At 41.8% G+C, this 23,547-nt stretch overlaps 3 protein-coding genes across 3 annotated transcripts in view; 2 read left to right on the forward strand and 1 right to left on the reverse strand.

Moving 5' to 3' along the window:
* Spg7 (SPG7 matrix AAA peptidase subunit, paraplegin) overlaps nucleotides 1-23,547 on the forward strand; it is a 381,604-nt gene that overhangs the window by 18,790 nt on the left and 339,267 nt on the right. The window lies entirely within an intron of this gene.
* LOC113812297 (uncharacterized) lies at nucleotides 15,562-16,558 on the forward strand. The gene is made up of 3 exons (XM_027364162.2): nucleotides 15,562-15,697; nucleotides 15,782-16,050; nucleotides 16,352-16,558. Exons 1-3 carry the CDS (start codon nucleotides 15,683-15,685, stop codon nucleotides 16,509-16,511), a joined length of 444 nt encoding a protein of 147 aa, XP_027219963.2. The 5' UTR covers nucleotides 15,562-15,682; the 3' UTR covers nucleotides 16,512-16,558.
* On the reverse strand, nucleotides 22,702-23,547 carry LOC113812305 (uncharacterized; the record flags this gene model as incomplete). The annotated part of the gene is given in 1 exon segment (XM_027364170.2): nucleotides 22,702-23,547. A coding segment is annotated over 1 exon segment (385 nt), but the record flags the coding sequence as incomplete, so codon positions are not given.

Consider the following 23,547-nt stretch of genomic DNA (forward strand, 5'->3'; position numbering starts at 1 on the left):
ACTATTGATATACGCATAATTCGTACCTGCCATCACTTTCAGTGTTTTCCCAAGCGTGCCGGCTTGTGGGGGCAGTTACAGTGCCAGGCCGTCACACCTTGCTCGCCGCACCCGATGCACCTCTTCACGATGGTGACGGGGTCTTCGGTGTCGTTGTCCTTTCCTTTTTCTTGCAGGGCAGTCCTTTGTCTGGTGAACTTCTGCACAGACAGCACAAGCTGATTCCTTCCTGCAGTGTTTGGCTACGTGGCCGTAACCCTGGCACTTGTAGCAGGCCACCACCTCTGAGCTCCATGGGCGTATAGAGCTCGGCTCTATGTACTTGCCAAAGAAGTGGTGTTCAGTGGGTGACGACCGTTTGTTAAAAATAAATAGTTTTACTGTTGCAATTTCTCCTGCATCTATTATAAGGTCTATACTAATTCCGTTTTCCCTCGGTGTTTTCCCTCTCTTCATGCCTTTAAGCGCGCTCTTTATTTCTTCTGTTTGTTGTTTGCTTCTGTATGGCTGTTCATTTGAGTTGTATAAATCACTGTAAAAGTCTTCCACTATTCTTATGATTTCATCCTTGTCAATTCTGGCTTTTTTTTCTTGTTGCATATATTTAATTTCTCACAATCCTGAGTTTCCTTTTAGCCGTTTTCATGCTGGTACATGAGTTTCAAATAATTATCGTATTTTGTACATCTTCCCTCTTTTAGTCTGTTATTTCAGCTAGTTTTGTCCTTTTTTGACAATACTTTCATGACCCTGAATTTTTGCATAAGCTGTTTAGTTTCTACTGAGAGCTTGCTGGAGCTTTGCATATCGTTCTTACCGCCTTGTAATGAAGCTTCCTTGATTGTCATTGAACTGTTCGTTAATTTGGTCAATGTTGAGATCTAGATCACTGAAGTGAATGTTTGGATATTTAGGCTAAATTCTGTCGCTCTGGTCTTCAAGTCGGCTAAATTTTGCTGCGGTTTTTGTACGAGTTTGTTCCTTTCACTTCTGAGGTATAATTTAATTCTGCCTCTGATCTTTCTATGGTCGCTGCCAACTTCCACATTTTTTTTTTATTATATCGCACCTATTTGAAATTATCAAGTCAACTTCGTTTTTGTCGTCAGATGGTGACTTCCATGTCCCCTTCCGTTCTAGTCTTTATTTTCGTAGAATGTATTCATGATATTGAGCGATCAAACCTCCGCCAAATAGACTAGCATTTCTCCCCTCATTCCTAGTGCCTATTCTGTGATTTCCTACTATAGTTTCTCCTGTTTTTTTTTTTTTTGTTTTTTCTCCCTGTATTGGCATTATCTCCCATGGTTTCTCTTTCGCTTACACTATAGAATCCCACGATGTTCTTTTCAAAGCTTTTGTGAACTACGAAACCTACTCCTTATTCCTGCTTGCTACTTTGGGGTTTACATCTCCATTAGACCGGAAGTGGCACCCGGAAATGACGTCACGCCCCAGGTGCCCAGCGTTGTCCATAATGCGTGCCTGTCGAGGCATGTTGTACTCTTAGTTAACTGATTATTGGAGAAAACCTTAAAATAGGAGTATAAATGAGCACTGATTGTGGTGTCAGTTACGCGACAGAGGAGAGAGTTAGTACCAGGTGCATCGTGGTACCTATAATACCCAGGGGCACACCTGTGTATAATGTACTCCTTCCCAGGCTAGGTGTAATTTTTGATGATTATTATTGGAGATAATACTCGTTATGGTATGCGTTAATAGATAAAACCGAGACGTAATTGTGGTGCTGACTCTTGGAGAAATGTTTTTTGTAGATAATGACCTCATATGGCGTGCGTGCATCAATAGAAAAAAATCTTTTTTTTTACCAAGCAAACCTTAATTGTGGTTCTCCTCCTCCTCGGAGAAGTGGCTACGGGATATAATGATCTGAAATGGCGTGCGTCAACAGAGAAATCTACCTGAGTCGGCCACCCCTCCCCCCTAAGGTTCCCACCTCCCCTCCTTCCAGCCCTCTCCTAATGACCCTTGTCACGCACCCTGTAATTATTTACCTGCGTCTCACCCTAAAAGTCCAGACACACAGGTACTCTCCTCCGCATGCACAAAGTCATGTTCTAATGTATATCTTACACACAGGCATTATAATACAATAGAAAAGGGGGGTACTCTTACCTGTTCACTATTATACAATAAATATCAAAACTATAACATATCAAAGCCATATGAATGGTGATCCTTTACACGTGTGTAATAAGGACAATGGATACACAATATAATGGTTATATTTTATTGGAGGTAATTCCATTTATTAAAACATTCGAATTTTAATTATGTGAATCCCAAAAATCCAAATCAATCGACTACGAGATCTGGTCGATAGGGGGCATGTTCTGTGAAAGAACACGACTCCCACGGTTCTGCCTCGATAACTTTGAGGGTTTATGGTTCTCTCTCTCCCCTTGCTCCTCGCTCTCTCTTTCACCAATTCTCTCTCTCCGCCTTGCTCCTCGCTCTTTCTCCAGTTCTCTCTCTCTCTTTGATGGAGAAAGAAAAGTTGCATTTTTTAGATTAGGTTATCAGGACAATGTGAAGGAGAGGGATTACGATAGGCTCAAGTGCAGGATTTGTCGTTCCAGACACTGTGCTAGGTGGAAGAGGTTCTAAACCGTCTTGAGAAGGAATAGGGTCCGCTCTGCCCCACACCCGACTTGTCCTTAAATTAAAGGTCATCGGGTTTAGGGCAGTACATGGGTGAGCTAATTGCGGGGTTGGGGAACAGAATGAGCAGGCGATGTAGGGCTAACGAGGGGAAGCTGGGAGGGATTGCAAGAGGTCTGAGGACTGCCAGAGGGGAAGGTTTCCACCTCTCCCGGAAACTCGCTTCTGCTCGTCTCATCTGGGAGAGGAGCGCACATGGGGGAGGGCATCAGGGGAGGTCTCGAATATTCAGGGGTGGAAGCACGCGATTTGCTCCTTTTTGCAGGCAACGGACGTTTCCCCATCGGCTGTAGAGCGCATTTCGCTGCTGCTCCTCCTCTGGTTGTTTGCATTCGCAGGCGATAGGTCCTCTCAACACGTCGTCGTCGTCGTGAGCATTTATTCCTATTGCCGAGATCGCAGACCAAATCGGCACCCACATATATTGTCATCATCATCGGTGTGTTGACTCTCTGAAAGACAAAAAAAGTTATATATAACAGCAATAAAAAATCTCGCACAATCACACATCAAAGAAATTATGATTATGCATATAACAGACATAATACACACACAAAAAATCAGGGCTATAAATATCAAAATGGGGAAAAAAATATCACAAATATGAATAAATAATCCTTACAATAACAGTATGCTCAGAATATACTCGCCCCAAATAAAGACAATTTTAAAAATTGTCATCGGCACATTACTGTAAATGTTCATCAAGGGACATGTAAATACTCGCGAACACAAAAGCTATCCAACAATTGACAACTAAACTCAGAGGCAACGTACCGCGCATAGCAAAACCAAGAAGCAGCAGAGGATTCCATTTTCTTAGTTTCTTTCAGGTGAAAGCACTATAGCTCCTAACCTGGAAAGAGGTGTTTATACTGTCTTTTTTCACTAGTGGCGCCTCCCCCCCCCCCCTGTACACCTCCCATACAAAGGCTTCCTCTCAGTTTGGGCTGCAGACCTGGAGAGGCCAGCCCTCGAGTCGAACTGTTGGACTTTTTCATGGATAGACTTTGTTGCGGGTGATTTTTCTGTCTTGTTCATTTTCTTAGCTACACGTACGGGCTGAGGTTTTGCCTTCTGGCCACCAGAAGTCTTGTAGGGCTTCAGGGTGATTGCCGTGGCCAATTTTTTGCTATGGTCATTGTCCTTTAGGTCAATTACTCTTCATAATACTTTTCATATATATATATATATATATATATATATATATATATATATATATATATATATATATATTATATATATATATATATAATTTATTTACTTATTTATCTATTTTTATATAGTTTTTTTTTCTCAGATCAAAAATAAATATTGAGGGAACAAGTAAAGATTATAACATTTATTAGAACAGAACTAGGTTGATGGTACAAGCTACAATAAAACATTCCAGTTATGCACTGGACGGACACGTCTTCGCTTCGGATCTGTCCAGCCTGAAGAGGTCTTCGTCCTCCTTTCTTGCTTGTTCGCGGTCGAAGAGTCGTTTTCTCACGGTCAACTCTTCTTTCACCGTCCGCTCTCGCGTCTTCCTCCTTTGTCGCTCTTCCCTTTTTTTTCCACCTCGTTTTCCTCTTCCACCCGCGCTGCTTCCTCTGTGAAAAGGTCCTCCTCACCGTCGCTGAGGATGTAATCAACGGTGAGAGCTCTTCGACCCGTCATTTGTTGCGTGGGGATGTTCTCTACTCTTCCTGTCCTCCTCCTGCTCCTCTTCCGGAGACGATTCTATGACGACCGTCTCATCGCCTCGTCGTCGTCGTCGTCGTCTTTTTGGGTGTTTAGCGGCTGAATCCCTGAGAATTCGCACTGGGGAGAGGGGTTGAATTACGCTGCACTCGCTCTTACTTTAAAGTTAATAGTACGAGCAAGGTTATTTAGTCTATTGAGAAAATCATCGAAATCTCTGAATGGTTCATTTGCCACATTGAAAAAATATCAACATAGCGAAACCAAATCGTGTCCGGCGGGAGAGGATTGACGGAAGTAATGCAGATTCAAACATTTCCATGTATAAATTAGCTAGAACCGGTCTAAGGCTACTTCCCATCGCGATACCGTGTATTTGCTTATAGAAATCGCCGTCAAAATTAAAGACATTATTTGTAACACACAATCGAATGATATCGATAAAGACCGGAATAGGGATCCTCTGATGAAATGAAGTTTCCTTACAAGGAAATCTAGCACGTCATCAAACGGGACATTTATAAATAAGGAATTCACAAAACTAACGAGTTTCTTATCGTGCGTCGGCAAATTTCTAAGTTCATCCATGAAATCCATCGAATGTTTAATATGACTATTAGAAAATGATCACATGAATGGAGACAAAACGCTCGCTAGCCAAGAATCTAATGGGCGGGTGACCGAGTTACAAGACGAAATAATAGGCCTTAGCGGAACGCCCTGTTTGTGAGTTTTAGGAAGGCCATAAAAATACGGAATCGATGGGTTAATCGTTCTAAAGCGATCAAAAAATTTGGGATCAGGATATTTAGCAGCAATACGTTTGAGGTTTTTACGAAAAGATTCAATGACCGTGGGGTAAGGGTTTGAACGCAGTTTTTGATAGTTGTCGTGCAAAAGGGAATGCGATTTGCGTATATAATCAGATCTATCTAGGATGACAACGTTATTACACCTTTGTCAGCTTTGGTGATTAAAATGTCCTGATTGCGTTTAAGAGATCAGGTGGCCAAAAGATAACGTCGGGGTAAGCCTTTAAAATTATCAAACAAATCGAGAATCGGATTCAGGTATGCATTGTCGAAGTCTTCAGGTTTTTTTGGTACCTTAAACCGCGTTAGTCGACTTGGGGTGTGTTCTGCCTCTTCATCAGAGTCAGTCTCCACCCTTCGTCGCTTCACGCCTCCCCTTTGCAGGGGTTTAAGGCCTTTGGAAGTGGGGGCAGCTGTTTTGGCTGGTCCAGCTCGAGCCCCTTCTTGACTGAGGGAGTTCTGAGGAGAGTTCAGGTTTCCCTCGGTCTGGTGTGCATGGACAGACTTTGTGGTTGGTGTTTGTCTTGCCCTTTCTCGGTTCAGCAGGCCGGACACGTTCGGCCTGCTTTTGGTTTTTCTTTCGCCCCCCTGCAACCTTGAAAGGCTCCAGGGTGACTGCCATGGTCTGGTTCATTTTGTGGTCATGGAGAGAGTATAAAACAGATTGGTTCCCTTTCGGGGACTATCCTTATACCTGCTCTCAGGGTGAGGTCTTAAGAAGGGCCTCAAAAAAAGCTGTTCCCTACACTCGACTCTTCAGCACCACAGGACAGGAGATCCCCCTGGGTGGGCTGAACTCGGAGTTTTGGTGTGATAAACGCTCTGCACCCCAATCCTGCTACAAGGGGGGTGTGATCACGTCACCGCAGCCCAGGCGAATGTTGGAAATCAACGTTTCCCGCAGGCCCAGGCTGCACCAGGAAGTCAGAAAGAGAGGGCAAGAGTAAGACACCGAAAAGACGCCCTTGGTGCGTGGCCACAAACTATGTCCAGAACCAGAGGGTCCAGACCTGGTTTGAAACCTCGCTCTCCAAGGGAGCGGTAGTGGGGCACTTACTACAAGAGAAGGCCTGGCCAATTGTCGCGGCGAACCACGAGTAATTGGCGGAGCTCTGTGTAGTTTGTTGTCAAAGAATATCGTAGTCAAGCTCAAGTCTGGAGGCTTTAGCTCTGGAGAATCATGCCAAGTGAGTGACAATAATGCCTCGCCAATTGGGTGATCTCTCTCTGCACACCACAGGAGAGAGGGCCTGTGAGGTGTGTACACCATGGTGTGAACCAGTTCAGTTCAGTTAGATTTGTGAAGTCATGCTTCGCCCGGGCCTTTTCTCTGGGGTGGCCCGGCCTGTGTTAACTATTTCTAGTTAACTCAAATGTTTTCTTTGAACTGCATGCTTACCGCGGTGGCTGGATTGCAAGCAAGCGATCCAGCTGCCATGGTGAAAGCATGTTGCACACCCTTTTTACCAGCCCGGCGGCTGTGGTGGGTGGTCCCTGTCTCAGAAATTGTGTACACACAATTCTGCAAGTAATGTAACAGGGTGGCGTTAGGCTCGCCGCAGTGTTTACATGACCTTCCAGACTCACTGTCAATAATTTGCCAAGCGCATTGGTAACCTAGTCTTAGTCTGAATAGTATGACTTCGGTACCTCTTTTTGTATTTGGAGGAAGGGCCAGTGGCTCATAGCCTGAAGCATCTGAGTACCACTTGGCAGCGAGCGATTTTGTGATGTTTTCTCTATGTGCTCCCCGGAGGACCGCACACGCTGCAGCTTTGGTACCTTGGCTCAGTCCCCTTCGGCTGGGTTTAACGATCATGGAGGATGGGGGCATACCCCTGCCCTTTTCGGCTAGTTTATCAGCAAGCTCGTTCCCTTGTATGCCTATGTGGCTTGGGACCCAGTTTATGATGATTCTTCTACCTTGACTAAGGATTCTTTGGGCTATGTATAGTACTATTGTCAAGAGGTAGATGTTATCTGGGGGCATGCTATGCTGTAAACTGTCAATAGTTGCTCTTGAATCTGTGTGAATGACAACGTGCCCTCCCCTCAGGGACGCGTGTGTCAATGCTTCCATGATCGCAACCGTTTCAGCCTGAAGCGTTGACGCATTGTCAGTGACCCTAATGGATGCTGTGGTATCCTTTGTTGCAAAGCCGGCGCCTGCAGTATGGTTTATTGGATCCACGGATCCGTCCGTGTAGTAAGTTATACTACCCGGCGGAGTTATTTGTTCAATGACCCTTTGTGCTTGTGCCTTTAGGCTAGGCATGGAATATTGATCTTTTCTCATTGTGAGATTTAGAATTGAGAAATCGATCATTTCGTTTGCCCACGGCGGGGGTTCTTTATAATCAGGGTGGGGGGAGTCCATGCCCTTGGCAAGCAATGAATCTTTTAGTTGAAAGCGTATCAAAACTGGCTGCATGTGTGAGCCAGGAATTGTCTGCAAACAACTGATAATCTTGTTGTAGGCGTCTGAGAACTGTCTTAAATAGGAGTTTGTGGGTGCCTGCAGGACCTTGGAAAGAAACTGTGCTGCCATTAGATCAATTCTAGTGTCCACGGACGTTAAATCAGTTTCCATGAGGAGGTTGATGACCTTTGTCCACTTAGGTGCACCTAGAATGATCCTGGCTGCTTCGTTTTGTATTGTTTCCAGTTTTTCTTTTAATGTTGTGCTGGAAGCAATGAGGGTAACAGATGCATAGTCAATAATAGGACGGACAGCATGTACATAGAATGATCTTAGTACTTTGTGTCCTGCTCCTATGTGTCTCCCTGTCATGACTTTCATGACTGACAGTCTTTCCTTGGTTCTGTCAAGCAGGTATTGGATCTCCTTTTTGAAAGTGAGTGTGTGTCCTATCCATACACCAAGGTATAGATATTCCTTCACCCATTCCAGATCCATACCCTGTATGGTGAGTGTTTTGTTTCTGACATTGGTTCTCAGTGCCATTGCTTTGGATTTTGCTGCTGATATTTTTAGACCCGTCCTACAACACTCTTCAGACACCAGGTTCAGACAACGCTGAGCTCTAGTTAGGCAGTGGTTGCCAGAGGCTTGATTGCCAAGTTATCTGCATAAGAGATGATCTTGCATCCCTCTGGCAGGTGAATGTCGAGTATGTTGGACATGAGGGTATTAAACAGGGCTGGACTAAGAACCCATCCCTGAGGAGTTCCATTTTCAAGTGGCATGTGCTGTGAGAGGTGGCCTTGAAATCTGACATTTGCTGATCTATTTTTAAAATAGTCAGCTATCCAGGCCAAGAGTCTGCCTTTGACTCCTTTGTGGATTAGGGTCTCTTGAATGGCAAGTGGACTTGCCAACTCAAAAGCCTTCTCCAGGTCAAGGAAGACAACCACGTCGGGCGAGGTGCAGATTGTGCTTAAGAGTGTGGAAATGCTATGAGCAGTGCTCTTATCCCTTGTGAACCCGTGCAGGTGTTCATGGGGGGGACCCGTTTTCCATCTGAGCCTGTTGAGTACCATCTTCTCAGCTGTTTTGCCCAGGCAGCTGAGAAGAGATGGGGCGATACTTGCCAGGTTCCTTTGGCTTTGGGATGGGAACTATTGTGGCTTGTTTCCAGCTCTGGGGCACTGTGGCTGTTTGCCAGGATTTGTTGATAACCTGCAAGAATGCAAGTTCTCCTGCAAGGCCTAGATGCGAAATGATGGGGTGAGAGATCCCATCAGATCCTGGTGCTGACCCAGAACTGGATTTGTATGATTTTCTTAGTTCCCTAAGAGAGAACAAGGCATCTGCTTCATCAGCTTCGAGTGCCTTGTCTCTTATGAGAGCAAGTCTTTCTGGATTTAAGTTTTGTTGTTTTTCTCTCATCATTGGAGGCAGATTATTGGTGCTGGTTCTGGCAGAGAACTCAAGCACCAATCTGTTAGCCTCTGATTGTGGGTCATGATGAGTGCATTTCGGGGCTTGGCGGCTTGTCGCTTGCCTGACCCGTTTCCACAACTCTGTAAGGCTGGTCTGGTACCCAAAAGACTGGCACCATTCCAGCCATTTTCCCTGCCTTACTCTGTTGGCAGTTTCCTTGGCATCCACAACAGCTTCCCTCAGCAGGGCCAGATTGTCGGGAGATCTTTGCCGTCGGAAGTTTTTTCAACACATATTAACCCTGTGGTTGACCTCTTTGATCTCGTCATTATAGTACCAGGCGTCTTTGTGAGTTCTGGACCATGGACGAGTTTTGGGAATGGTTTGTGAGGCTACCTGGTTTATGGCCTGGATTAACCTTGCCTCTAGCACATCCACATCTTCATTATTGTTATTGGGTTCATTCTTTCAGACATCGAGCCAAGCCTTCTTGGAAGGCAAACCAGTTGGCCTTGTCAGTTTTCCATTTAGGAATGTGATGTGGTCTTTGGGCTGGACCTGCATCCATTAGTGTGGTGACTATGCCGTAGTGATCACTAGTAACTGTATCATCAACACACCATCGAATTCTCTCTACCATTGTTGCAGTGGCAAAGGTGAGGTCTAGGACCCCTCCCTTCACATGCGTTGGCTCTTTGGTGTTGAAGAGCGATCTCAGGGAATGTCTCAAGCACTTCTGCTATGTGAATTCCTGCCGCGTTCGGCCTTTTGCGGGGATTCAGCATGGCCATGTGTGCATTGAAGTCTCCCCCTATGATCACTCGGTCTTGTGCTGCAGTAGCACAGACCTGGTTTAGATCTAAGCTCTCACACAGTGGTTTGCTATAAATATTGTATATTTTTATAGAGCCCCCAGGTAGCTGAATCTCAACAGCAAGAGATTCAACACCATCTCCACAGTGCGGCGGATTGGCTATTAAGGAGCAAGGGATAGCTTCTTTTACCAGGGTCATCAGGCCTCTAGCACCATCCAGGTTTGGAGTGGTGAAGGCATGATATCCTGAGAAGCACACGGATCCCATTGTTAGTGTCTCCTGGAGCATGACGACGTCAATGCTCCTTGCTCGCACAATGGACTGGAGAAAGGAGTTCTTGCTTTTATAGCTACAGATATTCCACTGCAGTATGCTTAGATTGTGTGCCATGATGGTTACTCAGTCACTTGCTTCATCTTCCGATGCCCCAGTGCTGGTGGCATCAGATAAATACAGATCCTCATTGATTGAGGATTGTACAACTTCCTCTAAGTCGGACACTCCGGTTAAGGCCTTACCAGGGGGTGTAGGGCCTAGGTTGGAAGTGTCACCTTGGGTCGGAGGACGAGACTTTGGCTGTACAGACTCGGCCTGCTGCACAGTTTCAGCCTGTCCTGACAGACTAGCTGGGGTTTTATGTGGTGTTTCTTTTGAAGCTAGCCTGCCATCCGAAGATTTGGGGAGGGGAGCGCTGCTCGTTATTGGTTTGGAGGCTTCTAGCTTCCTTCCCTTCAGAGCCGCCACAGTTTGGGTCATAGCCGTCATGGCGACCTGCACTGCTTTCTCTGCCTCCTCACTGGTCCTCCCCAAGGCTGTTGCTACTGCAAAAACTACAGCACTCAACAGGAGTCATATCTTTCTCGTCAAAGAAAAGATCTACTGGGGGGACCATTGCTGTGGACTTTGAACCTTTTTCCCTTTGGTTCTTTTTTGTTGTTTTGCCACTAGCAAGCTCGGGGAATTCCTCTCTGTTAGAGGTATCCAATTTTCTCTGTGGGGGCGACTCCTTCCTCTTAGGAGGTCGGGGAGTCTTCTCCTTTTTATTTTGTTTTTTGTTTTGGCCCCAGACATAGGTACCTGGGGGCGCAGGGACAAAGTCAGGACGTTTTTTGGCTAGCTCCTGCTTTTTAATCACTGCCTGTTTCCTGACAGAGCAAGCCAGACTCCAGGCATGATGTTTTTTGGCACATTTTGGACACTTGGCTGTTGTGTCCTTCTGGCCATCTTTGTGTGCCTTAATACACACTTCCGTTTCGTGTGCCTCGCTGCATAAACCACATTTGGCTTTGGCCTTGCAGTTGGCCTGGTGATGCCCGAATTTTTGGCACGTGAAACACCTCAAGGGCTCTGGCACATATGTCCTGAGCTTGTATGAGCCCAAGTTACCCAGATCAAGGGTGGTGATTGGGGCTCCCTTGAGGATAACAAGGACTTACCTGGTTGGAGACTTCCCTTTGGTCATGCGGGAAGCCTCCACCACTTGTGGGAGAGACGTGATCACCTCCACGTCGAACCCTAGTGGGAAGCCAAGTAGCACCATCTTGGATTTTTTCTCTTGGGAGGTCAGTGGTGAGATACACACCTTCCTCCCATCTTTTAGCACCTTGATTTCCTGCAGGAAGTTCATGGTGGCTTTCTTTGGGGGCAATGATCATGCCCTCATCTCTGGAGATTCGGATTGATAATCTTACATTTCTTTCCTTCTCCAATTCCCTACCAGCTGGTATGCATTGTCGAAGTCTTCAGGTTTTTTTTGGTACCTTAAACCGCGTTAGTCGACTTGGGGCGTGTTCTGCCTCTTCTTCAGAGTCAGTTTCCACCCTTCGTCGCTTCACGCCTCCCGTTTGCAGGGGTTCAAGGCCTTTGGAAGTGGGGGTAGCTGTTTTGGCTGGTACAGCTGGAGCCCCTTCTTGACTGAGGGAGTTCTGAGGGGAGTTCAGGCTTCCCTCAGTCTGGTGTGCATGGACAGACTGTGGTTGGTGTTTGTCTTGTCCTTGCTCGGTTCAGCAGGCCGGACACATTCGGCCTGCTTTTGGGTTTTCTTTCGCCCCCCTGCAGCCTTGAAAGGCTCCAGGGTGACTGCCATGGTCGGATTCATTTTGTGGTCATTAGAGAGTTGGAAAATGATTTGTCCCCTTTCGGGGGTTATCTTTATACCTCCTCTCAGGGTGAGGTCTGAAGAAGGGCCTCACAAAAAGCTCTGATCCCTACACTCGACTCTTCAGCACCACAGGACAGGAGATCCCCCTGGGTGGGCTGAACTCGGAGTTTTGGTGTGATAAACGCTCTGCACCCCAATCCTGCTACAAGGGGGGTGTGATCACGTCACCGCAGCCCAGGCGAATGTTGGAAATCAACGTTTCCCGCAGGCCCAGGCTGCACCAGGAAGTCAGAAAGAGAGGGCAAGAGTAAGACACCGAAAAGACGCCCTTGGTGCGTGGCCACAAACTATGTCCAGGACCAGAGGGTCCAGACCTGGTTTGAAACCTCGCTCTCCAAGGGAGCGGTAGTGGGGCACTTACTACAAGAGAAGGCCTGGCCAATTGTCGCGGCGAACCACGAGTAATTGGCGGAGCTCTGTGTAGTTTGTTGTCAAAGAATATCGTAGTCAAGCTCAAGTCTGGAGGCTTTAGCTCTGAAGAATCATGCCAAGTGAGTGACAATAATGCCTCGCCAATTGGGTGATCTCTCTCTGCACACCACAGGAGAGAGGGCCTGTGAGGTGTGTACACCACAGGGGAGAGGACCTGTGTGTGTTGTGTGGTGTGTGAACCAGGAGAGAATTTTGTTTATCTAGTGATACACAATGAACAAGATCTGAATCAGGTCTCATGGGGAGGGTCAAGGTCGAAGAGTCTGGGGAAGGCTTTGTGACGAGGTAATATCTAATCCCCATTGGCCAGCAAGTTAAAATTAGGCAATTTTCTAATTAAAAGAGCTTCAATTATTGCCCCCCTCCCACAAAGTGGCGAGGTTCTTACCTGCCCCAGTTTAGATTACCTGTTCATTAGTACAAAATATGAAACTACATGAATGTTGACCCGTTACACATTGTGTGCTACATCTGTCTGATAAGGATAATCAATACACCAGATTTTTTTATTGAGGCTAATTCTAACCATTAAGGCGTAAGAATTGCATAATTAAATTGGGTGAATTCCAAAAATCCGCGTCGACCGACTGCGAGATCTGGTCGAGGGGGGTCATGTTCTTCGAAAGAACACGGTCACGCCTCAATAGTCTCGAGGGTTTACGGATCCTCTTTAAAGGGAGAAGTTATATCTGTTTGCACCGCAGAATCGTCAAGTCCATCACCCGCATTCCTCCCAAAATTAAAGGACTCGCCAGGACCATCTTTATTGGGATCAGTGCAGTACTGGGGGAAGGACATCGGGGAGCGTCTTCTATTGCAGGGCTCGGGAGCAGCACACGGTCCAAAACGCTTCTGCTTGCAGGGGACGTGCGTCTCCCGCATGCAGAACAGGTTTCGCTCCTGCTCCTCATTCTCTTCCGCCGGCAGTCAGTCCTCTGTCGACACATCGCACTCTTCCTCCAATGAACGCCGCCATTTCCACTTGCAAGACTCATCGTCTGGTTCTAGTTGCGTAAACAGCGCGTTCGGTTATGCTCCGTCTACTTTCCATCTATAACCCCATTAGATGGTACTGGACCTGACAGGTGTATAACTGTCAGCAAAAAATGCGTTCTTTGAGAAAGTATATTGTAGCTTTGATTTTTGGTTGATTACGAATGAACAAGTAAATAAACTACAGCAAACATCGCTTTATGAACCAAAAACCTTCCTATCGAAGGGTCGCTCTGCCCTGGGCTCAAGTCGCGTTTGCCAGACTTCCGTATCGAGGGTTCCTCCCCAAACCACTACCTGATCACCACACTAAAAGATGCAATTTAGGATTTATCTTCTGGTTGAATTAAGGGCTTCTATGATGCGAGGAACTTCTAACGGATTTCTGCAGCTGGAACACGGTTATTGTATTTCACTGAATTTAATGTTATCCCTGAGATTATAAAGGTTTGTCTATTTTCACAGGAAAGAATTCGGAAACACAAGTAGCACTGTAAACAAACTTCACTTTTGGAACGAGCAATGAATATTGACAATCAAATTTGCCATCAGATGATTGATCTGATGAAAGTATGGATATAGCAAGTATTTCTGCAGGGGGGGGGGGGATGTTTATTCGATAGACCTGTATATCTTCATTCTAACCCTCTATTTCCCATGTATGTATGACATTTGCTGCAGAACCCCCAAACCTCCACATTTTTTACTTCGATAACGACTTATTCATGACAGGTAGTGTACAACTGACCTATGCCCTGATCTCCATTCTGCTGTACTTAAATAGTGGGTCCTTTATAGTCCATGTTGGGGACAGAATTATTTTAATACATATGGCTAGTAGTGAGGAATTCATCGATACCAATATTATCGTGGTCGGTCATGCAAAGATATGCTACATATTTACCAAATAGAACATATAGCAAGGAGTGGATATGGTCACAACAGCTGATTTAACATTTTATTTCTTACCCACCCTTCAATTCAAATTAACCTCCCAGTCCTGGGCAGGGTCGAGGAGGAGGCATCATCAGAGCCGATACACGTTCAGGAGAGCGTCCGCTCGAGGCCACGACCCGAGGTAGTTGGGGGGAGTTGAGGAGCGAGTCAAAGGTCACGAGCGCAGCGGCGTGACTAGTCAACACGCCGCCGTGATATGTAGCAAAGCGTGACCCCTAGGAACTAGTCTAGCCACTCTCACACCGCTTGGAACTCTTATTATAAATTATAATTTATGGTAAATACGTCGATAAGTGATATCGAAATGTTACCTCTCCCACGCCATGCATGGTGCCCTGTTATGCCATATCATATTCATGAAGGGACTTGCTAGTACCTCGATTATGCGGTTAGACCTTTGCGGTTGCGGTGAGAGCTTTGAAATGTCATCCATGGGTTTATGGCGGTTTGGTGGGCAAAATAACATGTGGCCGGTACCTGGCTAGTGCATCAATGAATAGTGGTGCCTGGGGGGCTGGGGTAGGGTGGGAGACGATAACATCGGACATTATCAATAATGTGAATTCACGTTATAAGTCAGTTATACACAAAATTATACGCATTGTTTACATTTGGCATTTGCCTTTACTCGCCAACTAAGCGGGGATGGTAGTGTTGCGAGATCCTTGGGTTGCTGTGTCCTTATCTCGTTAGCAGGCATGAATTTGATCCCCTGCTTCAAGTCAGTCTCCACCAGTTTCCCTCGTGTGCTTTTCGGCGCGCGGTGATTGCCCGTGAGCATCTGTTACTGACAGTACTAAATGGCGCTTGCCAATTCAAAGCTTAAGCATCTTACACAATCATGGACCCAGTTGTTGTGGCGGAAAGCATGACTTTCGCTAATATAAAACGCACCAATATAAGAAAGTGCTCAAAGGATTATTAGCTGCTGAACAGAATAAACCATGATACTCACTGATAGAAACTGGACCTGAAGTTTATACAATGAAGTACTTGATCAATGTTTATAGCGTTGGATGTTACTAGTTCTTTCCATTTTGGCAGTATCAAGCTTCCATTATAGTGACGTCAGACACTAGTAATGTCAATTTCCTCATGACCGACTGAAGTGGTGTATAGGTTGTTACATTCAAGTTTGTCTCGTGTATTTGAAATATGTAAGCAGGGGTTTCAAGTAAAGTTTAAAGATGTCTTGGGTATGCGTGTGCTCATTCCACTCGTGTACTGAAGAGGGCCTTTTTCTTTGCAGATATGTGCGCTCCTCGGGACAGCCTTAGCCAAGCCCAGTGCTTCGGAAATGGAAGATGAAAAGGTATGTGATGCCTTTTGCAATTTGTAGAAATATTACACTCCACTCTCCCATTTGGAAAGTGACAACTTTTCTCTGAACCGACAGATTATGGACCGCGACACCCAAAGCGATGACACTGAGAACGATGAGAAAGCGACTGATGGCACGGAGGCCGATGACACGGAGAACGACGGATGTTCCTGTATGCAAAGCCACGATGTAGATATGGACATGTTTAGAAGTATGCACGCGGATGATCGCTACAATGAATATCCAGAAGGAATAACGCTTAACGAATTCAAACAGTTGGTGGTCGTGGAGACGGCAGAGATGCTAAAGAAAAGTGCCCTAACCAATCAAGATATGGAAGCTAGGTTAGTGTTACCCAAGCAGGTGCTTTGGTATGCGGGACTTCAGCAAATCTTAATTGGATACAGTACCGCCATGAACTGTAGTTAACTGGAGCCTGGCTGATACAGAATCCTATTCTATGATAATTATTAACTTCTGCACACTTCCCAATAGTGCATCTTAACTGCTTGAGATCTAATTAATTTTGTTTAGCATTGTAGATGTCAAGAATTGTTTCGCTTAAAATACTTATTAGAAACTCTATTTACAGGATGACCTTGTTCCTGTCTCCCTTGAGCAAAATCTAAGTGTAATACATTTCAGAATGCTCTGCGGGGGTGACTGTTTGCCTAGATTCACGAGATCAAAGAAAACGTGCAACAGGCTCTTGTTGGAAGGCTGGCCCCTCGCCTCGTACCAACCCACGTGCATCATGACCGCCTTGCAGAGACTGTCGACCTGCTGCCGTGACATGTTGAAATAGATGTCGATGGTTTACCTCAGTAGATAATAAAATGGAATCCGTTTGAATTTAGAATTTTATTCTCCTGTTTGTGAGAGACAGAATAAATGATTTTTATATCCAAGTCTGTTTCAAAACGATGAGGCATATTACATACTGTACAAATGATCAATATATGTAAAAAATCATGGAAGTAAAGGCCTCAAATTTATCAAAATACACGATTCTCATTTTATTTCTATATCAAAACGTATAAATATATCCACCCTCCAATCCCTCTACGTTCAAAGTATTTGCCGATACCCATCCTCCTCGTCTAGGTACCACATACCCTTTCTCTCAAAAAAAAAAATCTCCATGTACACCATTCCCTTTCCGTTCTCCACTATCCTTACCTCTCCCGCCTGGATACTCGCGTAAATCCCTTCTGTTGCAAGTGAGATCCCCCCCCCCCAGCCCCCTTTTCCGAGATTACCCTTCGTTCAATAGTTTCCCCCAAAAAAGCAAGTGGGCAAAGTTACCTTCCGCAGTCTCCAATAATTCACGCCTAGTCACGGTTACATTGTGAATCCCAAGCTCGTGCACTATCTGACCGCACTGGCAAACCCCTCGCTTAATACTTTGTGTACTGGAGCGGTTTGTATAACCACCAAATCCTTATCCTATCTACAAGGACTGATCAGACTGTGAAAATGACTTGCCCACCTTGCTGATTGTGATGCAGCGGCAATATAGGGTTACACTATTCCTCCCAGAGGACCGCATAAGTCCCATGACAATATTGCCAAGATTAACTTCCATAGACATAACCTCCCCATGAAGTTTATATTGGTGGATTGTCCTACCATGTTCGACAATATCGACCCCTTCCTAGTCAGTCAAATGTTGGCATTTTGGCCACCCAGCCAAACGTGTCGCTCCACAGGCGGCTGCCCTCCGCGCCCAACCTAGTCATGACCGTTCAGATTTACCTGCTCAATCACGTACATGTGCCAATTGTGGAGACCTATAATGTATTTCATAGCTGCCCTGCCTATAAGCTCGAATGTAAGGTAGCAGTCCACTCCACCTACATCATGCTCTTCTGCTCCTCAGATATCTTTCTCTTCTCATAGAAGAACCTTTGTTTTTCAGTCCTCTTTACCTAACCCCCCCCCCCCCTCCATAAACCCTTGAAGACACAAATCTTCCTAAAGATGACCCAAGGGAACACTCCACTTCCTCATCCACATCCCAATCCCTCTCTTCCTACATTGAAAGTATTTGCAGATATCCATCCATCCTCCTCCTTCACAAGTTCCCTCTACCTCCCTTCTTCCTACACCTTCCCAACATACCCTACCCTCTCAACTACTCCCACTTGAATACTCGTACGAATCCCCTCTATCACAACAGTGTCCTCCTCCAGTCTCCTAACCTCCAGACATTCTTCCTGATACTTCCTGATTCACCTTCCCAAGTCCATCTCTCACCCCCGAATTCTCCTCCTCCAGCAGCCGCACCATTATTTTCCTTGAACAATGTCCCTATTCATTCCATGCATACATTTCCCTACTCCCTTATCCATCCCCTTTCTACTAATCTGTTCTAGTTCACGTACTCCCTTCTTTTCCCCTTTTCACTACCATACTGTGTTATAACGCTTTAATCTTTGACGTCTAACGCAGTTTATTGTAATTTCTCTACCATTTCCGACACAATACTTAACCATAGTGTTATATGACCTTCGATTTCTATCACATTTGTTTTAAACATTGAACTTTAAAAATTCATCTCCTGCCCCCACACCCATTCTTTGCTCATTGTCGTCGAGTGCGGGGAGGGGTAGGAGACGAGACAGGTCCAATGTAGTGGACCACCCCTGCCTTGAACCTCAGCCCTCGCTTCTACTAATTTCGCAAGGTATTTTCTTCTCGCTTTTTTCTTTCATCACCACCTTCTGACCACGCCATTAAATGAGCCATGCTGAAAGGATGAAAGGCTTTTTTAGTCCTGAGTGGCCTTCGTACTATGTTTATTATATCTTTACCCCTTTCACTACCATACTAACATACAACGCAATACAACCTTTGACCTGTAACATTTTTATCCTGGCTGTTAATTCACTTTATCCGAAACAATACTTTATCATGAATACGCCACAACTGACCTTAGATGTTGACTACCGTCTTCATTTTCTACCCCATCCTACCTTGTTACTACTTTACCCTTATTTTCCTCCCCACAGTATTGCCTCACTCCACACCACTCCCTCTTCCTCTTGTCCCAGTACTTCTACTACTACTACTGTCTCCTTTCGTACACCTACCTCTTCCTCTGCTCCTCGAACACGTCTCTTCTCCTCAAGAGAAAACCTTTGTTTCTCAGACCTCCACCCGACTCCCCTCCAGAAACTCTCGAAGGCATCCAAAACTTGCTAAACATGACCCAAAAACGCATCTCTACCCCCCCCCTCCTCCCCATCCCCATCGCCCACAAATTCCTCTACAATGAAAGTGACTGCCGACATCCACCATGCCGCCCCCTACATCTCTTCCTCCCAGTCTCTCAACAAACTTCGGTACTTAGTCTCGGTGAGTGCGTCACTAACAATAACCCGTCCCTCATGCCCCCCTCCCCTATTCTACATCTACACCACCCCCCTTCTTTCCCCATTATCCTTACCGCTCCCTCCTGGATACCCACGCGATTTCCCATTTATCACAATTCCTTCCCAGGATCATTCCCCACCTGACGTTCTTTCAGATACTTCACCTGCCCTTGGTCCCTCGCTAGTTCTCTTCCCCGCCACACATTTCTACCCTTCTTTCCCGATGATTGCTTTTTGTTCTGTCCCCGCTTTACTGCATCTGTACCTTTGCTTTTCCTCTCTCCCTGTTGCACATCGTCATTGGATCCCCCCAACCTTTAACCCTGACATTCTCCCTTCCTCAGACGGACAGATACCTACCATTTGATCTATCACCATTTCCTCTATTATTAATCCTCATCTTAACCCTTTTCACCACCGTACTATCCTATGCTGTTCGCCCTTTGTCTTATAACACATTTTCTAATAATAAACTTATATTTACCTTCTCCGCCAAAACAGGCATTAATATGACAGAAATGCTTGATGTCTAGTACATTTGTTATAACCATGAACCATACTTTGTATGTTTATATTATAAGCAGTATGTTTGTTTAATAACCCTTATTTTTTTTCTCCTTTCTCTATGCTGAACAAAATTAAAATAAAACTTATGATATAACCAAAAAGTAATTCGTTCAGAAGGATGATCGATTTCAAAAAACTGATAACATTAAACAGTTAAACAAGAAGCTAATTAATAAAACTTAAATGCTAAAATAACAAATATAAAGGGTTTAAAAATGCTATGCTTTAATCAGGAACTTTATAATAGTATGTGATATTACACCTTTTTTTTATCTTGGGGGTTTCATCTCCAAAGACCCAAAGTTGACAACTCACCCACCCCCCACAGAAGAAATCCTATAATACAAGTGCCTACTTCCTTTTCTTTCCTATCAACTTGAATAAAAAAAACCTCAATATTGCTTATCTAAAAAGCTCCTGTATGACAAGGGAAACTTTAAATTACAATAAGGAATGTTGAAAATATCCATGCAGAATACACACCTTTTCAACTACATAGCTCTATGAACAAAATAAAAATAATAAACAATAAAAACAGGAGGAAAAATAGAAATAATGACAATAGGAAAAAAATTACTAATTGTACCTTAGAAAAAAATAAAGGAAATCTAAATGGAAATAAAAATAAAACAAAAGAAAATAATAGTAATTAAGCATCACTAACATTGACACTGGGAATATAAATAGGACAAAAATAAAGAAATAAATATAAACAATAATAATTACAAGAACCAGAAAGGAGAAAGGGGACTGCAGGAATAACAAGAAAACAACATAAAAAAAAGTATAAAAATAAAAAAGATAGCAAGGATGAAAATAACTATCAGAAAAAAACTGACGAATATCAAAATAACAAAAATGACGGCAACCATATAAGTAGAACACCTTTAACTATAAATTACAATTAAAATAACAATAAAATATACCAATAGCTGACAGGGTTATCAATAATAATAAGTGATGATGACAATTTCTGAAATGATATATTAATAATGACAAATACCCATAACTATAATAAAAATAATAACAGTATTATAATTTTATATTTATATCAAAATAATAAAATAAAAATAAAAATATAAAAATAAGAATAAGAATAAAAATAATGGCAATGACAATAACAATAATAACAAACAAAAATAAATTCATAATGATGATGATGATAACATTAATTAAGATCATAAAAAATAATAAATAATAAGAACAATGATAACAGAGTATAACTATTAAAATAATAATAATAATAATAATAATAATGACAAAAATAATAAAAGAATCTCTACACCATTCATAAGAATGCAAATAATTATAATAATAATTATTATAATAATAATGATGATAATGATAAAGATAGTAATAATGGTAATCATAATAATAATAATAATAATAACAATAATAGTAGTAGCAAAAATAGGAACAATATGAACAACAATTATGATGATGATGATAATAAAATCAATAATGATAAATATTAATAATAAAAAAAATAATATTAATAATGATAACCTTGGTATTAATAACAGTAATAATAATGTTAACAATAACAATATCAATAATAATGATTATAACATATTAATGAGAAATAATAATGATGACAATAATAGTAATAACAATGATAATGATGACAATATTAATAACAACAATAATAATGAGGAGGAATACAGATGTAGGAAAAAAATAACAATAAAATGAATGATAATAATAAAATGATGATACTACTAATGATGAATACTGGGAAAAAAATATTAAAAATAATGACAGAAATGCTGATGCTAATAATAATAATATTACTGGTGGTAATAATAATAATTAATAATTACTAGATAATAATAATAAATAATAAATAATAATGATGATGATAATAATAATAATAATAATAATAATGATATAATGATAATAATAATAATATAAATATAATGATAATAATAATATAAATATAATGATGATAATAATAATAATAATAATAATAATAATAATAATAATAATAATGATTATAATAAAATGATGATACTACTAATGATGAATACTGGGAAAAAATTATTAAAAATAATGACAGAAATGCTGATGCTAATAATAATAATATTACTGGTGGTAATAATAATAATAATAATAATAATAATAATAATAATAATAATGATAATAATAACGATAATAATAACGATAATAATAACGATAATAATAACGATAATAATAACGATAATAATAACGAAAATAATAACGATAATAATAATGATAATAATAACGATAATAATAACGATAATAATAACGATAATAATAACGATAATAATAACGATAATAATAACGATAATAATAATGAAAATAATAATGATAATAATAATGATAATAATAATGATAATAATAATGATAATAATAATGATAATGATAATGATAATGATTGATAATGATTGATAATGATAATGATAATGATAAATGATAATGATAATAATAATAATAATAATAATAATAATATAATGATAATAATAATATAAATATAATGATAATAATAATAATATAAATATAATGATAATAATAATAATATAAATATAATGATGATAATAATAAAAATAATAATAATAATAATAATATAATGATAATAATAATAATATAAATATAATGATAATAATAATATAAATATAATAATAATAATAATAATGTAATGATAATAATAAAAATAATTATTATAATAATGATAATAATAATAATAATAATAATAAAAATAATAACAAAATGAACAATAGTAATAATAATAACAATGATAATAATAATAACAGCAACAAAATAACTATGAAAAAATGGTATAATTTATTATAATATAACAATAACAATAGTGTAATAATAGTAATAGTAATAATAGTTTTTAAAAAATAATAAAAAAATACTATCATTGTAATAAATTCTATCAGCAGTACAAAGTCAATGTAGATTTCTGCCATGAGCACACATATTAACTCTATTTTTAAACCCATAAGTGATAAAAAGTTATCTTGGCGAACAAATATATTGTGGTTTTGATTTTAGTTCCAGTGAAAAAAACAAAGGTTTACTAAAACAAACTTGTGTATAACAATCCATTTACTTAAATATGTTTGTTAAAGCTTTGCTTTCTCTCATAAATTAAGTTATCAAATTAATTAACATATGAGGAGTATCATTAGTTTTTACATCATCCAATATAAAAAAAATGCATGCATGATAGTTGATGAACTTTACATCCAAGTTAAACTAATCATTCAATGTGAACAAAAGAATCATCTCAGACAAGATATACAGTCTAGGTTGGTCAAGTTCAGCTGTCTTATTCTTGAGGTTAATATTCTGCTTCTAGTACACACCATTACATATGCAAATGATATATTAAATGACTAGGATGAATGCCCTTCCCTAATATTTTGACAATATTAATGTAATATCACACGACTGATAATATGTACAGTTACCTGCAATTGTAAACAAAACCTGAACACAGTGACCTGCATCTTACATCTTATACCCAGAAATACAGTTCAAATAACATGTTAATCTGACAAAATGAAATCACTGGAAAGAGATGGTGTATGAGATGGAAGCAATGACAGATTAGCATCAACCTCTTCAGCTCCAGTTGGGACCCCTTCAACTAGCTGATACTGAGTCACACCGCCCACTGTCTGTTGTAATACGAGCCGCCCATCAGCTGTCTGTAGCAACAACTCTGATCCATTGAGGATTGGTGCATCTGTAGAAAGGTTGTCTTGTACTTGGTCACTTGCCGAAGTGCTTGGGACAGGTACATTAGGGTCAGTCTCATTCTCAGTCAAGAATTGCTTTAACGGTGCTGTATTCCCCACAACTATTTGGATATCTCCGTGTGCAGGCTGACGAAGCAGCTGGTGAAGGCTGTCATCCATGCTTACTAGGACT

Source organism: Penaeus vannamei, chromosome 41, assembly GCF_042767895.1.
Source record: "Penaeus vannamei isolate JL-2024 chromosome 41, ASM4276789v1, whole genome shotgun sequence".
Lineage (NCBI taxonomy): Eukaryota > Metazoa > Arthropoda > Malacostraca > Decapoda > Penaeidae > Penaeus > Penaeus vannamei.